At 42.9% G+C, this 13,863-nt stretch overlaps 1 protein-coding gene across 1 annotated transcript in view; it reads right to left on the bottom strand.

Annotated features, from left to right (window-relative positions):
* The window catches only part of pcca (propionyl-CoA carboxylase subunit alpha), a 313,585-nt gene that overhangs the window by 155,726 nt on the left and 143,996 nt on the right, over nucleotides 1-13,863 (bottom strand). The window contains exons 12-14 of the mRNA XM_067986601.1: nucleotides 11,019-11,169; nucleotides 2,842-2,985; nucleotides 2,247-2,321 (exon numbers count right to left, since the gene is read on the bottom strand). Of these exons, the coding sequence (XP_067842702.1) occupies nucleotides 2,247-2,321; nucleotides 2,842-2,985; nucleotides 11,019-11,169 (370 nt within the window). The remainder of the gene's footprint in view (nucleotides 1-2,246; nucleotides 2,322-2,841; nucleotides 2,986-11,018; nucleotides 11,170-13,863) is intronic.

The following is a 13,863-nucleotide window of genomic DNA, read 5'->3' as shown; positions in this document are numbered from 1 at the left end:
TGAGAGTTATTATTGAATCTCCTTCCACCAGGCAGCGCATTCCAGATCATAACTTGCAACTAAAAAATATGAACGTGGAGACAAAAAAGAACTACTGATAAGGATGCTGGAGAGTTATTTTACGAGTCCTACGGTTAAAAATGTCTTTCATTCTCTCACAATTGAAAGATATAATCTGACTAAAAGATATCATTGGTGTACCACTCTGTTAACATGATAAATGGAACAACTGCTTTAGCATTCTTAACTTTCCAATTCTCCATTTGGCCCACCTCATCGCTACAAATCTACATTTTAATGAAAAGAAAACTGGATATTACCTATAAGTTAAGTGAGAAAACTTAACTGTATCATGCACTCAGCTACTTGTCAAAACCCCTCATACAAAAAATAACTGTCACGTTATTGATATGAAACAGAATGAAGATAACATAAGAGCAGAACAAATGTCAGATCCCACTCAACATAATCTGTTTAGCAATGTTCGGAAGCCTCCAGCGTAATTAAAAATTCTGCTTATCGGTACCCTGACAAGCTACGTGAAGCTATCAGGCGTCTCCCACCCTTCATTCTCTATTCACCTCTCCCCCTAAGCACTACTCCCAGTCTGCCTCGTTTACCTGACAAGTGACAGCCCAATCTGATTAAATGTTTGCAGGGGGAGGGGGCATGTGCGCTTCCATGACAGGCCAAAAGTGATCGCCATGGAGATACATAATTACAGCTGTCAACAGCATCTACTGTCCCGCTGGCATCAATTTGATTGCTCGCAGCAATAATGATAGACAAAGCTTAGTGTGCACTCCACTGCAACCAATCACGTTATCTGTTCTTTGGTCCATTTAAGCTGACATGCAACATTCACACAAGCAAATAACAGCAGTGAGCATAACATTTAAGGCATTTTAATTGTTTTTTTTTTCTTTATGCTGATGTCTTACAAGCCTAAGTGTTATTACATAAAACTCCTGCTGCAGCATTAATTGAAGGAGGATTTGGTGGGACAAGAACTGTAGGGGGTAGAATATGTCCATTATCACTTGTACTTTCAACAGGTTGCACGTTTTAAAAACTGCAAATTGCAAAACTTGGAAGGGCAAAAGGTTTGACATCATTTTATCCAGAGACAAATGGCGAATTTCCCTGCATTTTCATTCATCTAAAAAAAAAGCAGTCGCTATATTTCCCTGCATTTTCATCAATCGGAAAGGCAATTGTGTTTTCTTTTTTAATTATAAAACTTTAAAGATTGCCATCTGGAGTTTCCGCTAGGGGCAATTGCGCCCGTTTGGCTGAGGTGAAATTGCGCCCAAGATACCGGACAAACTCATTAGCATAAGCTCGACGATGAAATCGCCCGTGAATCAGCGCAATCAAGCAGCGTAATCAATCGTAATCGATAAAGCCCTAATTATAGCGCTAAAGGTAATGAGTTTGGGAACCGTCTTTATGGACTGGGATGGTCATATTGGAATTCTGTGAAATTTTCTTTGCTTTTCCATTACTTTATCTGATATGAAATTCTTTAATAAATTTTATTGAAACAGTTCAGTTCAATGTATGGGTTTTATTAATATTACTGTTTCACTTGGAGCAGAGAGCAGTGGGATGGCCAAGAAATGAGCCATTCTTTTTAAACTAATTGATGATTTTAGGCAGTAGCAGGGCAGGCTTGTGGCTTCAGCTGACTGCTGGTCAGGTGATTAACACGGGATTCATGTGACCATGGGTACCTGAGAATTTGTAGGCAATTTATTGAACCTCCTAAACGAGTGGAATTGGAGGAAACTGGCCTTTCCGACCCGGGGGAGTGGCCAGTTTTGGGGGCGGGGACTGGTTCAGGCGAAGGGTTCATTGAACGGACTTAAAAAGATCGTGCGGATACTTGGGTGTAATGCAGTTATAGGCGTCTCACTTATGCCTAAAATTCTGCAATTTTTTTGCACTGTTTGACTTGGTTCCACCCAGATTAAGTTGTTATCTGGGCAGAAATCGTGCGTAAACTCCAGGCCTTGTTTTCCTTTGGAAAGTGCATTAAAAAACTCAATTACTTCTAGTAGTTTTTATTCTTCTAACAGTTTGTGGGACATTTATTAAAGCCTCCTTATATTTTTAGTTAAATGGATAGATGAGTAAAATAGGTTTCTAATGTTTTCAGCTCTCACTGAGAAGTCATAGTTCATTTTGTTTAAATATATAAAAACAAATGTCCCTTTCATCAAGAACATGGTACTCAGATAACTTACATTGGGCACGTGTAATGGCTCTTCATATCGAGAGAGACGACCAATCGAAGGCAGTCCAAAAGATTTGTAGGGATCCTAGAAAAGGAAGTTTAAACAAGAGGAAGCATTAACTTTAAAATAAAACACAGGAAACGAGGTTAACTGGTCACACAAGCTGAAGCCATTGACAGTGCTATTTTTGATCACTTAAGGCATTTCATTACTCTTGGATCCTTTTTTCTTCTCGTTTTTATCACCGAGCAAATGACCAATAAACTCCTCTCCCATTCAAAAGATTTGCATCGGTTTCCTGATTAGCATAACAAGTTACAAAATTATTAGTGTGCCTTTAAAGACTACAGAGAAAACAACAGCACAAAGCCTTCAGGATGTTATAGGCAATTAAGCAAGGATCACTTTATGGAAGGAAAAGAACTCAAGTTTGGGGAAACTGGGGGAGGGGTATCTATTGTCCAACATGCATCATCTATCACTAGCAATATCAAGAGTATGCTTATTAATTTTATATTCCAAATTAATGGCTAAGCAATTCTATCCCAGCTCTAAATCCGTCAGATGGTATTTGACATGAACTGTGATGCCAACTAAAATTTACCTCTGCATACACTCTGCATTCAACTGCCCAGCCATTGATGGGAATATCAGCTTGCTTGTGGCAAAGTGGGTAACCCTTGGCAACGCGGATCATTTCTTGGACTAGGTCCAGGCCAGTAATGCATTCGGTGACAGGATGCTCAACCTGCAAGGTCACAAATTGCCAGTCATTAAGGGAAAACAACGAAAAAAAAAGAAAATCTACACAAAGCTAGAGCTAACTAGCTATGGACAAGACTGTCAGTGCAGTTATTGTTTCTTATTTCATTATCAGTAAATGGAGACTTTAAACAAAAACAGAGAAACAAAATGCACACTCTCACACTCAGACACACACTGACACACACAAGACACACTGACACACACAAGACACACTGACACACACAAGACACACTCTCACACACAAGACACACTCTCACACACACACACAAAACACACACATACACAAAACACACTCATACACAAAACACACTCATACACAGACACACACAAAACACACTCATACACAGACACACACAAAACACACACATACACAAAACACACTCATACACAGACACACACAAAACACACACATACACAAAACACACAACACACTCACACACACACACACTCATTCACACACACACAAAACACACTCTCTCACACACACACAAAACACATTTATGTAATCCTGTATGGTTTTAAGAAACTGTTATTAGCATCTGATTATAGGTCTGCTCTGTTGTTTAACACTATACGCTCTGAAGTGTTTTGTGATTTCCTTACAAACAGTATATCCTAAATCTCACCCATTTGCCTGTGTTCCCTAACCTGTCCTGACAAGCAACCAGATTAATGTAATCTTACATCAAACCAGTGCAGCAGAAATGAGCAGATGGATCCTTCAGGTTTTTTTTCCCTCCAGACTAAACTGTGTAGTGCTTAGCATGCACAATAGCTGGGCTGAACCAATGCAGTCACTGTGCTATCAGCAAATTGCTGCTAACAGCTTCGCATGATGCTGTTAAGGGAATACCCAGTCTGAATACACATACTGGCCAGTCTAGGTCTCTAACCTCAGCCAGGATGGATATAGCAGGAGGAAAAAAAAACAAGCATTTTTATCTTGACATTTGAAACCATGTAAATCAGATGGCTGCATTCCAAAAAACACTTTGCAAATAAAATTCAATGTGGATTTTCTGGATAGAAGTGAATGTGCTGACACCCAGGTAAAACTCCAATTTTACCATTTTCAATGTCTAGCAAAAATGTTACCAGACACTTGTTTACTGGACTATTTCAGCGGAGACTAGCTCAGTATATACAGAGCAGATGGTGCAATTAACTCAGTACGGCTTTCATTCCAAGGAAATTTTCTTCATAATTAACTGACACTTTGACATTTTTCTAATAAAAGTCATTACTTAAAGAGCAAACAGTTTGTACAGTGTAAATCTGGCAAATGGGACCTTGGAACCAGCATTTTATTCTTTAAAGGACAATTTAGTTATCAGTCAACAGCATTCAATTTTAGCATTCAAACACTTCTACCATGACAAAACTGTCTTCTCTGCATTCCAAATGCTTCATATCATAACTACAGAATATCACAAACCTTTTTTTTATGCTTCAGCAATACAGCTGAACAGTCCAAATGTATATTTTCATTTTGTTGCAAAAACACTGCACAAGACTCTCAGTGGGTTTCTGTATTTATAGTACGTGACGACAAGCTGCATTGATCACCTATCCCTGTTGGCCCAGCTGGTCAAATCAAGAATGTTAAAAAAAAGAATGCATGACCAGAAAAGGAGTTGTAAGATAGCCTGCCAACAAAACTGCTTACTAGCTATGACACTGCAACATGAAGTCTTCAGGATCAATTCCTGGTGGCTTACTGTACGTTGGTTACTGTGGTTTTTGAGCCATACAACAACAACTTGCATTTATATAGCGCCCTTAACATAGTAAAACTTCCCAAGGCGCTTCACAGGAGTGATTATCAAACAAAATTTAACACCGAGCCACATAAGGAGATACTAGGACAGGTGACCAAAAGCTTGGTCAAAGTGGTAGGTTTGAAGGAGGGTCTCAAAGGAGGAGAGAGGGGTAGAGAGGCGTAGAGGATTAGTGAGGGAATTCCAGACCTTAGGGCCGAGGCAGCTGAAGGCACGGCCGCCAACGGTGGAGCGATTAAAATCGGGGATGTGCAAGAAGTAAGAATTGGAGGAGCGCAGAAATCTCGGACGGTTGTAGGAGGTTACAGAAACGGGGAGGGGCGAGGCCATGGAGGGATCTGAAAACAAGGATGAGAATTTTAAAATCGATAGGCATTCCCGGACTGGAAGCCAATGTAGGTCAGCGAGCACAGGGGTAATGGGTGAACCGGACTGGGTGCGAGTTAGGATACAGGCAGCAGAGTTTCGGATGAGCTCAAGTTTATGGTGGGTGGAAGATGGGAGGCCGGCCAGGAGAGCATTGGAATAGTCAAGTCTAGAGGTAACAAAGGCATGGATGAGGATTTCAGCAGATCAACTGAGGCAGGGGCAGAGACACGCAATGTTATGGAGGTGGAAGTAGGCGGTCTTGGTGATGGAGCAGATATGTGGTCGGAAGCTCATCTCAGGGTCAAATAGGAAACCAAGGTTGCGAACAGTCTGGTTGAGCCTCAGACAGTAGCCAGGGAGAGGGATGGAGTCAGTGGCTAGGGAACGGAGTTTGTGGCGGGTTCTGAAGACACATTAAAGAAGAGCAACGGGCCAAGACTCCAACTCTTGATCACAGTCCATTGACCCCTGTTGAAAGTGCATGTATGTAGCATTTAGGTGAGACGAGGATAGGGCTTATCTGTGATGCCCAGCACGGTGAAACAATCTGCTGAAGCTCACAGTCCCAAGGTAACACATTAAGAATAGTGCCATGGGATCTTTTACATCCACCCGAGACGGGGCTTCAGTTTAACGTCTCATCAGAAAGACGACACCTCTGACAGTGCAGAATTCCCTCAGTACTGCACTGGAATGTCAGCCTAGATTTTCCAGAAGGCATTTGACAAGGTGCCACATCAAAGGCTACTGCACAAAATAAGAGCTCATGTTGTAGGAGGTAACATATTAGCATGGATAAAGGACTGGTTAGCTAACAGGAAACAGAGAGTAGGCATAAATGGGTCATTTTCAGGTTGGCAAGGTGTAACGAGTGGATTGCCACAGGGATCAGTGCTGGGGCCTCAACTATTTACAATCTATATCAATGACTTGGATGAAGGGACCGAATGTATGGTTGCTAAATTTGCTGATGACACAAAGGTAGGTAGGAAAGTAAGTTGTGAAGAGGACATAAGGAGTCTGCAAAGGGATATAGATAGGTTAAGTGAGTGGGCAAAAATTTGGCAGATGGAGTATAATGTGGGAAAATTTGAACTTATCCACTTTGGCAGGAGGAATAGAAAAGCAGTATATTATTTAAATGGAGAGAGATTGCAAATCTCTGAGGTACAGTGGGATCTGGGTGTCCCAGTACATGAATCACAAAAAGTTAGTATGCAGGTACAGCAAGTGATTAGGAAGGCAAATGGAATGTTGTCATTTATTGCAAGGGGAATGGAATATAAAAGTAGAGATGTTTTACTACAGTTATACAGGGCATTGGTGAGACCACACCTAGAATATTGTGTGAAGTTTTGGTCTCCTTATTTAAAAAAGGACATAATTGCTTTAGAGGTGGTTCAGAGAAGGTTCATAGAACCATAGAAAAGATAAAGCACAGAAGGGGGCCATTCAGCCCATTGAGTCCGCGCCGGCTCGAAATAACAACCAGGTGCCCATTCTAATCCCATCTTTCAGCACCCGGTCCGTAGCCCTGCAGCTTACAGCACTTTAGGTGCAGGTCTAGGTACTTTTTAAAAGAGTTGAGGGTCCTTAGCTGATTTCTGGGATGAGGGGGTTATCTTATGAGGAAAGGTTGGACAAGTTGGGCCTGTATACACTGGAGTTTAGAAGAATGAGAGGTGATCTTATTGAAACATATAAGATCCTGAGGTGACTTGAAGGGGTAGATGCTGAGAGGATGTTTCCCCTTGTGGGAGAGACTAGAGCTAGGGGGACACTGTTTAAAAATAAGGGGTCTCCCATTTAAGACGGAGATAAGGAGAAATTTTTTCTCTCAGAGGGTCGTGAGTCTGTGGAAATCCCTTCCCCAGAGAGCAGAAGAGGCAGGGTCATTGAATATTTTTAAGGCTGAGTTAGATAGATTCCTGATTAACAAGAGAGTCAAAGGTTAAGATCAGCCATGATCTTATCAAATGGCAGAGCAGGCTTGAGGGGCCAAATGGCCCACTCCTGCTCTTAATTCATACGCTCGCATGTATTTTGTGCTCAAGATTTTTAAGGCATGATTAATATCTAGCAGTGTGCAGATTAAGCTAATTCAATTCAAAAGCATCCGCAAGTTACGTCACACTTCACACAGAATGGCTAAACTGAGCTACTTGCTCAGAAGTGAGTATTCTCCTTCTCTCACTGCAGCACCAATCAACATCTCCCCATTTTTGAAATCCATTACTAAGCACAAGAGTCAAGGCACATGGAGTAACAACTGATGATGACCCTAAAATAATTTTTATTGGAATTACTGTCAGATATTGAAACTTCACAAGTGATCAGCCGTGGCGATTGTGGGGTCCACCTGTGTAATCCTTCTAGGCAAATTCAGTCCTTAGAAAAATGAGCAGAGTCTGGTATTTTTCATCGGAAGACATGAAGACGACCATTAGGTACAGAAATGAGAAATGGAGGTATTTACTTAGGACACAACAGAGATTGGAACCAGAGCCTGGGAATGCAGGGGGCTATATTTCTAATACATCCAGGGTTGGAGGTTTCTCCTTGCTAGTCATTTGGAAGTGGTAACAACCTTGAGGGTGATGGTGGAGGCGGATAGGAAGACCTGAGCGTACAAGCAAGTTGACTCCATGTTTCTGGATGATGTTACTGAGGGGTATAGCACACAAATGATTAACAGGAGGGGCCAAGAATGCGAGTATATGAGGGATAACTGCGGGCGCAGCAAGGAAAGCCATGAAAGAAGGTGCAGCGCCCACAAGGCGATAGATAGGAGTGGAATGACGAGACAGCATTGGTACAGGAGGTGGCCATTCAGCCCCTCGAGCCTGCTCCACCATTTAATTAACTCATGGCTTATCATAACTCAAATTACCCGCCTTGGTTCCATATCCCTTAATACCCTTACCTAACAAAAATCTATCAATCTCAGTTTTGAAATTTTAAATTGACCCCCAGCCTCAAGAAGCTTTTTTTTTTGGTGGTGGGGGTGGGTGGGGTGGGGGGAGTTCCAGATGCCATTCTTCCCATCTCGGGGTCTGATAGCTCACTGCCCTCATGGCCCAGGGTCACATGAAGAATAGGCCACTTGCCACTTGGGCCAGGTGCTGGTGAGCCACTGGCACCTGTGGGCCAACATGTTCGCCAAAGAGAGGAAGACCTGCAAAATGGTGTTCAAGTCCAAAAACATAAAACGTACGAAAAGGACAGGCAGGTAAAAACCAGCTGGTCCACCAAGCCTGCCCCACACCTCATGGCAGCCGGCGGATCATGATTCAAAAACGAATCCCACTGTCCCACTCTCTGTCATAGACTTAGGAACATAGGATCAGGAATAGGCCACTCAGTCCCTCGAGCCTGTTCCGCCATTCAATTACATCATGACGAATCCTAACTCCAACTACCCGCCCTGGTTCCGTAACCCATAATGCCCTTGCCTGATAAAAATTTATCTATCCCAGTTTTGAAATTTTCAATTGACCCCCAGCCTCAACAGCTCGTTGGGGGGGGGGGGGGAAGAGTTCCAGATTTCCACTCCCCTTTGTGTGAAGAGTGCTTCCTGCCATCACCCCTGAATGGCCTAGCTCTAATTTTAAGGTTTTGCCCCCTTTTTCTGGACTCTCTCTACCCTATTAAATCGTTTAATCATCTTAAACACCTCAATTAGATCACCCTTTAATTTTCTACACTCAAGGGAATACAACCCTAGTCTATTCAATGTTGAGAAATATTTCTTAAGTGTTGATACTAGCCCTGTTCACATTCTTGCAGAGCACAATGTCTCAATTTTACTACTGGGTCTGATAAATTGAGAATAATAATAGTATAGAATGTTATGGACAAAACAGAAATCAAGTCATTTCCTCCCATTCTGCTGCCAAAAGGAGTGGCAAGATTAAGATAAAAATTTAAAAACATCCTGATTCAATCAGCATTCAAAAGCTGAAGTTGTGATAAGTACAGTGTATGTGTAACACCTCAGAAGAGTGTGAGCACCTCTCCTTGGGTCACCAGGAGACACCCATCCTGTAAACTGGGTGGGTGATTAAGATTCTCAATTTCGCTCCATTAAGCAACAATTGTCCACTCCTACCCACCTTAACTCAAGTACTTAAAATAGGCAAAAGGGCAAAAGGTCACCGTATTACTGACTCCCTAAGTATCCACCCATATATTCTTGGATTGACAATGCCATCAATTCCATAATCTTGTCATGTAAAAGCGTCTTAAAGATTTAAGAGGTGACTATGAAGCATAGTTGGTGACTGTCAATGGCGGCCCAGATGTGTACTGCACTTCCTCATTTTCCAGACTATATTTCTACATTTCCATTTAAGAATTTTGCACGAAGTGTAATCATGTACCACAAACTCCCACAAAACCGGCATTAAAGTTTGCCAATAAATTGTCTAAAGCAGGTCACATTGTAAAAGAACTTTAGTCTGATGAATGTAATGCCATTTATGATTGGAAGCAAATTCATTCAGGTCAAAGAATCAAACGCCATTCAGATCAAGCAATTGTACACCATTCGGCCCATCGTGCCTGTGCCGGCTCTTTGAAAGAGCTATTCAGTTAGTCCCGCTCCCCTGCCCTTTCCCCATAGCCCTGCAAATTTCTCCTTTTCAAGTATATATCTAATTACTCTTTTGAAAGTTACTATTGAATCTGATTCCACCGCCCTCCCAGGCAGTGCATTCCAGATCATCCATAACTCGCTGCGTAAAATAATTTCTCCTCATTTCTCCCCCTGGACTTTTGCCAATTACCTTAAATCTGTGTCCTCTGGTTACCGACCCTCCTGCCAGTGGAAACAGTTTCTCCCTATGTAATCGATCAAAACCCCTCATAATTTTGAACACCTCTATTAAATCTCCCCTTAACCTTCTCTGCTCTAAGGAGAACAATCCCGGCCTCTTTAATCTCTCCACATAACTGAAGTCCCTCATGCTTGGTATCAGTCTGTTAAATCTCCTCTGCATACTCAATTATTTTTCCTTCTGTGAAATAACTCGGAGATCCTTACAGGGATAGAGAAACAAAATAGTAAGAAAACCATTTTAATATCAAACAGCAACAGGCTAATCATGAAAAAAATTCTTTCCTGTTTTTGTAACAAAAAGATTACTATCTCAGTGAAGAGCAAAGACTAACGACTGTTAAACTTCAAGCTTCTATGTAAATATTGTTCCTTTTTTTTCTTTTAAATCAAAGCACACATTTTTTGTTTCCATAAAACACATCTCATTAGTCAGGATAAGTAGGCTGCTGCTTTGAAAAAACATTTTCAAAAAGGTTTGGTTTTTATTGCTGACACCAACATAAATTTTAGTACAACACAGCATGCATTCAGCGCAGCAAAAACTGAAAGGAACCTTTGGCTGCCAAGTGGGAAAAATATCAAAGCATTGCGGCTAGATACATACTGGGGACCCTCTGTGGCACTTAACTGTACCCTCCTCAAGGTCATTCAGGTCACTTAAAACAAGGGGTAAAGTGCACACAGCAACCTTAGCAACAATTACATAGAATTTACAGCACAGAAACAGGCCATTCAGTCCAACTGGTCCATGCCGGTGTTTTTGCTCCACACGAGCCTCCTCCCACCCCTCTTTATCTCACCCTATCAGCATATCCTTCTATTCCTTTCTCCCTCATGTGTTTATCGAGCTTCCCCTTAAATGCATCTATTCTATTCGCCTCAACTACTCCCTGTGGGCGCGAGTTCCACATTCTCACCACTCTCTGGGTAAAGAAGTTTCTCCTGAATTCTCGATTGGATTTATTGGTAATAGTTCACCTCTGTTCATATCTATCTTACTGAGCAATTCAAAAAAAAAAAGTCTTTCTATACCTGAAGTCGAGTGTTCATTTCTAAGAAATAAAAGTTCCTCTTAGAATCCACTAGGAATTCAACTGTGCCAGCAGAGGAGTATTTGACGGCTTTTGCTAATGCCACTGCTTGTTCTCCCATAGCTCTTCGAGTCTCTGGGTCCAGGAAGGTGCTGCATTAAAAGAAATAAATAAATAATTATCATCAGCGCCCAGACAATACCTTTTACCACCAACAACAATCGCTAACAATAAACAACATGAATTTATATACGTGTCTTTAATATATTAAAAAAAAGTCCCAAGGCACTTAGTGATGGAAATGGACCGGGAAACGGAAACAAGCCATGGGGAGAAAGGTTAGGAAATGTGATCAAAAAAACATAGGAACAGCAGTAGGTCATTCAGCCCCTTGAGCCTGTTACATGTGAACAGCAGTAGGTCATTCAGCCCTTCGAGCCTGTTCCGCCATTCGATTAGATCATGGCTGATCTGTACCTCAACTCCATCTACCTGCCTTGATCCAAAATCCCTTAATACCCTTGCCTAATAAAAATCTATCAATCTCAGTTTTGAAATTTTCAATTGACCCCCAGCCTCAACAGCCTTTTGGGGGAGAGAGTTCCAGATTTCCACTCCCCTTTATGTGAAGAAGTGCTTCCTGACATCACCCCTGAACGGCCTAGCTCTAATTTTAAGGTTATGCCCCCTTGTTCTGGACTCCCCCCACCAGAGGAAATAGTTTCTCTCCATCTATCCTTTAATCATCTTATACACCTCAATTAGATCACCCCTTAATCTTCTATACGTGAGAGAATACAAGCCTAGTCTCATAATGCAACCTGTCCTCATAATTTAATCCTTTTAGCCCCAGTATCAATCTGATCAAAAAGATTTGAAGAAGGCTTTTAAAGAAAGAGGGAGTACAGGAGGAGCACAGGGCGTTTAGGGAGGTTGTTCCAGAGGCCTGGGCAAAGATGGCTAAAGGTTCACCACCAATGGTGGGATGAAAGGAGATGGGATATCCAAAAGGCCAGAGTCAAGGGTGATGAGTCAGGGGAAAGGAGAATGGAGGAGATTCTAGAGATAGGGTGGGATAAGACCATGGAAGGATTTGAAAATGAGTGTGAGAAATTTAAATTTATCCACGTGGGCAGCAAGGACAGGATAATGGGCAAGTGGGACAATTTACAAGCAGCGGCCTTTTGGTCAACTTGGAGTTTGTGGAGGGTGCAAGGTCAGAGAGGAGGGAATTGGAATAACTGAGGTTGGAAGTGACAAAGCATGGATAAAGATTTCAGGGCCAGTTGGGCTGAATTGAGGGTGTTGGTGAACAATGTTGCACAGGTGGAAGAAAGCAAGTCTTGGTGATGGCTAGGATGTGAGGTTTAACGTTTAGCTGAGTCAAACAGGACACCAATGTTTCAGACAGTCTGGTTCGACAACAACAACAACTTGCATTTGTATAGCACCTTTAACGTAGTAAAATGTCCCAAGGAACTTCACAGGAGCGTTATCAAACAAAACTTGACACCAAGCCACAGAAAGAGATATCAGGACAGGCGACCAAAAGCTTGGTGGATTTTAAGGAGCGTCTTACAGGAGAAGAGAGAGGTGGAGAGGTTTAGAAAGGGAATTCCAGAGCTTAGGGCCTGGGCAGCTGAAGACACGGCCGCCAATGGTGGTGCAATTAAAATCGGGGTTGCGCAAGAGGCCAGAATTGGAGGAGCGCAGAGATCTTGGAGGGTTGTAGGGCTGGAGGAGGTTACAGAGATAGGGAGGGGCGAGGCCATTCAGGGATTTGAAAACAAGGATGAGAATTTTAAAATCGAGGCGTTCCCGGATCGGGAGCCAATGTAGGTCACCGAGCACAGGTGTGATGTGTGAACGGGACTATGTGCGAGTTAGGATACGGGCAGCAGAGTTTTGGATAAGCTCAAGTTTATGGGGGATGGAAAATGAGAGGCCAGGCAGGAGAGCATTGGAATTGTCGAGTCTGGAAGTAACAAAGGTATGGATGAGCTGAGGTAGGGGAGGAGACGGGCGATGTTATCAAGGTGCAAGTAGGCGGCCTTGGTGATGGAACGGACATGTGGCCGGAACCTCATCACAGGGCCAAATAGGACGCCATGGTTGCAAACAGTCTGGTCCAGCCTCAGACTGTGGACAGGGAGAGGGATGTAGTCAGTGGCTAGGGAGCGGAGTTTGCAGCAAGGATGAAAGACAATGGCTGAGGTCCTCCCAATATTTAGTTGGAGGAAATATTTGCTCATCCAGTACTGTTTGTCAGACAATCACTGTGATACATGAGAAACAGTGGAGGGGTCAAGAGAAGTGGTGGTGAGGTAGTGCTGGGTGTCATCAGCGTACATGTGGAACCTGACGCGTGTTTTCGAAAGATGTCGCCGAGCGGCAGCACGTAGATGAGAAAAAGGAGGGGGCCAAGGATAGATCCTTGGGGGACTCCAGAGGTAACGGTGCAGGAACGGGAAGGGAAGACATTGCAGGTGATTCTCTGGCTACGACTGGATAGATAAGAATGTAACTAGGCGAGGGCAGTCCCATCCAGCTGGACGACGGAGGAGAGGCATTGGAGGAGGATGGTGTGGTCAATCGTCTCAAAGGCTGCAGACAGGTCGAGAAGGATGAGGAGGGATAGTTTACCACGGTCGCAGTCACAGAGGAGGTCATTTGTGATTTAGATAAGGGCCATTTCACTACTGTGGCAGGGACGGAAACCTGATTGGAGGGATTCAAACATGGAGTTGGAAGATGGGATTTGGGAGGTAACATCACGTTCAAGGACTTTGGAGAGGAAAGGGAGGTTGGAGATGGGGCGGTAGTTTGCAAGGACAGAGGGATCACGG

This window comes from Heptranchias perlo, chromosome 6, assembly GCF_035084215.1.
Source record: "Heptranchias perlo isolate sHepPer1 chromosome 6, sHepPer1.hap1, whole genome shotgun sequence".
NCBI classification, from domain to species: Eukaryota; Metazoa; Chordata; class Chondrichthyes; order Hexanchiformes; family Hexanchidae; genus Heptranchias; species Heptranchias perlo.
This window is presented reverse-complemented; position numbering and strand designations above follow the sequence as displayed.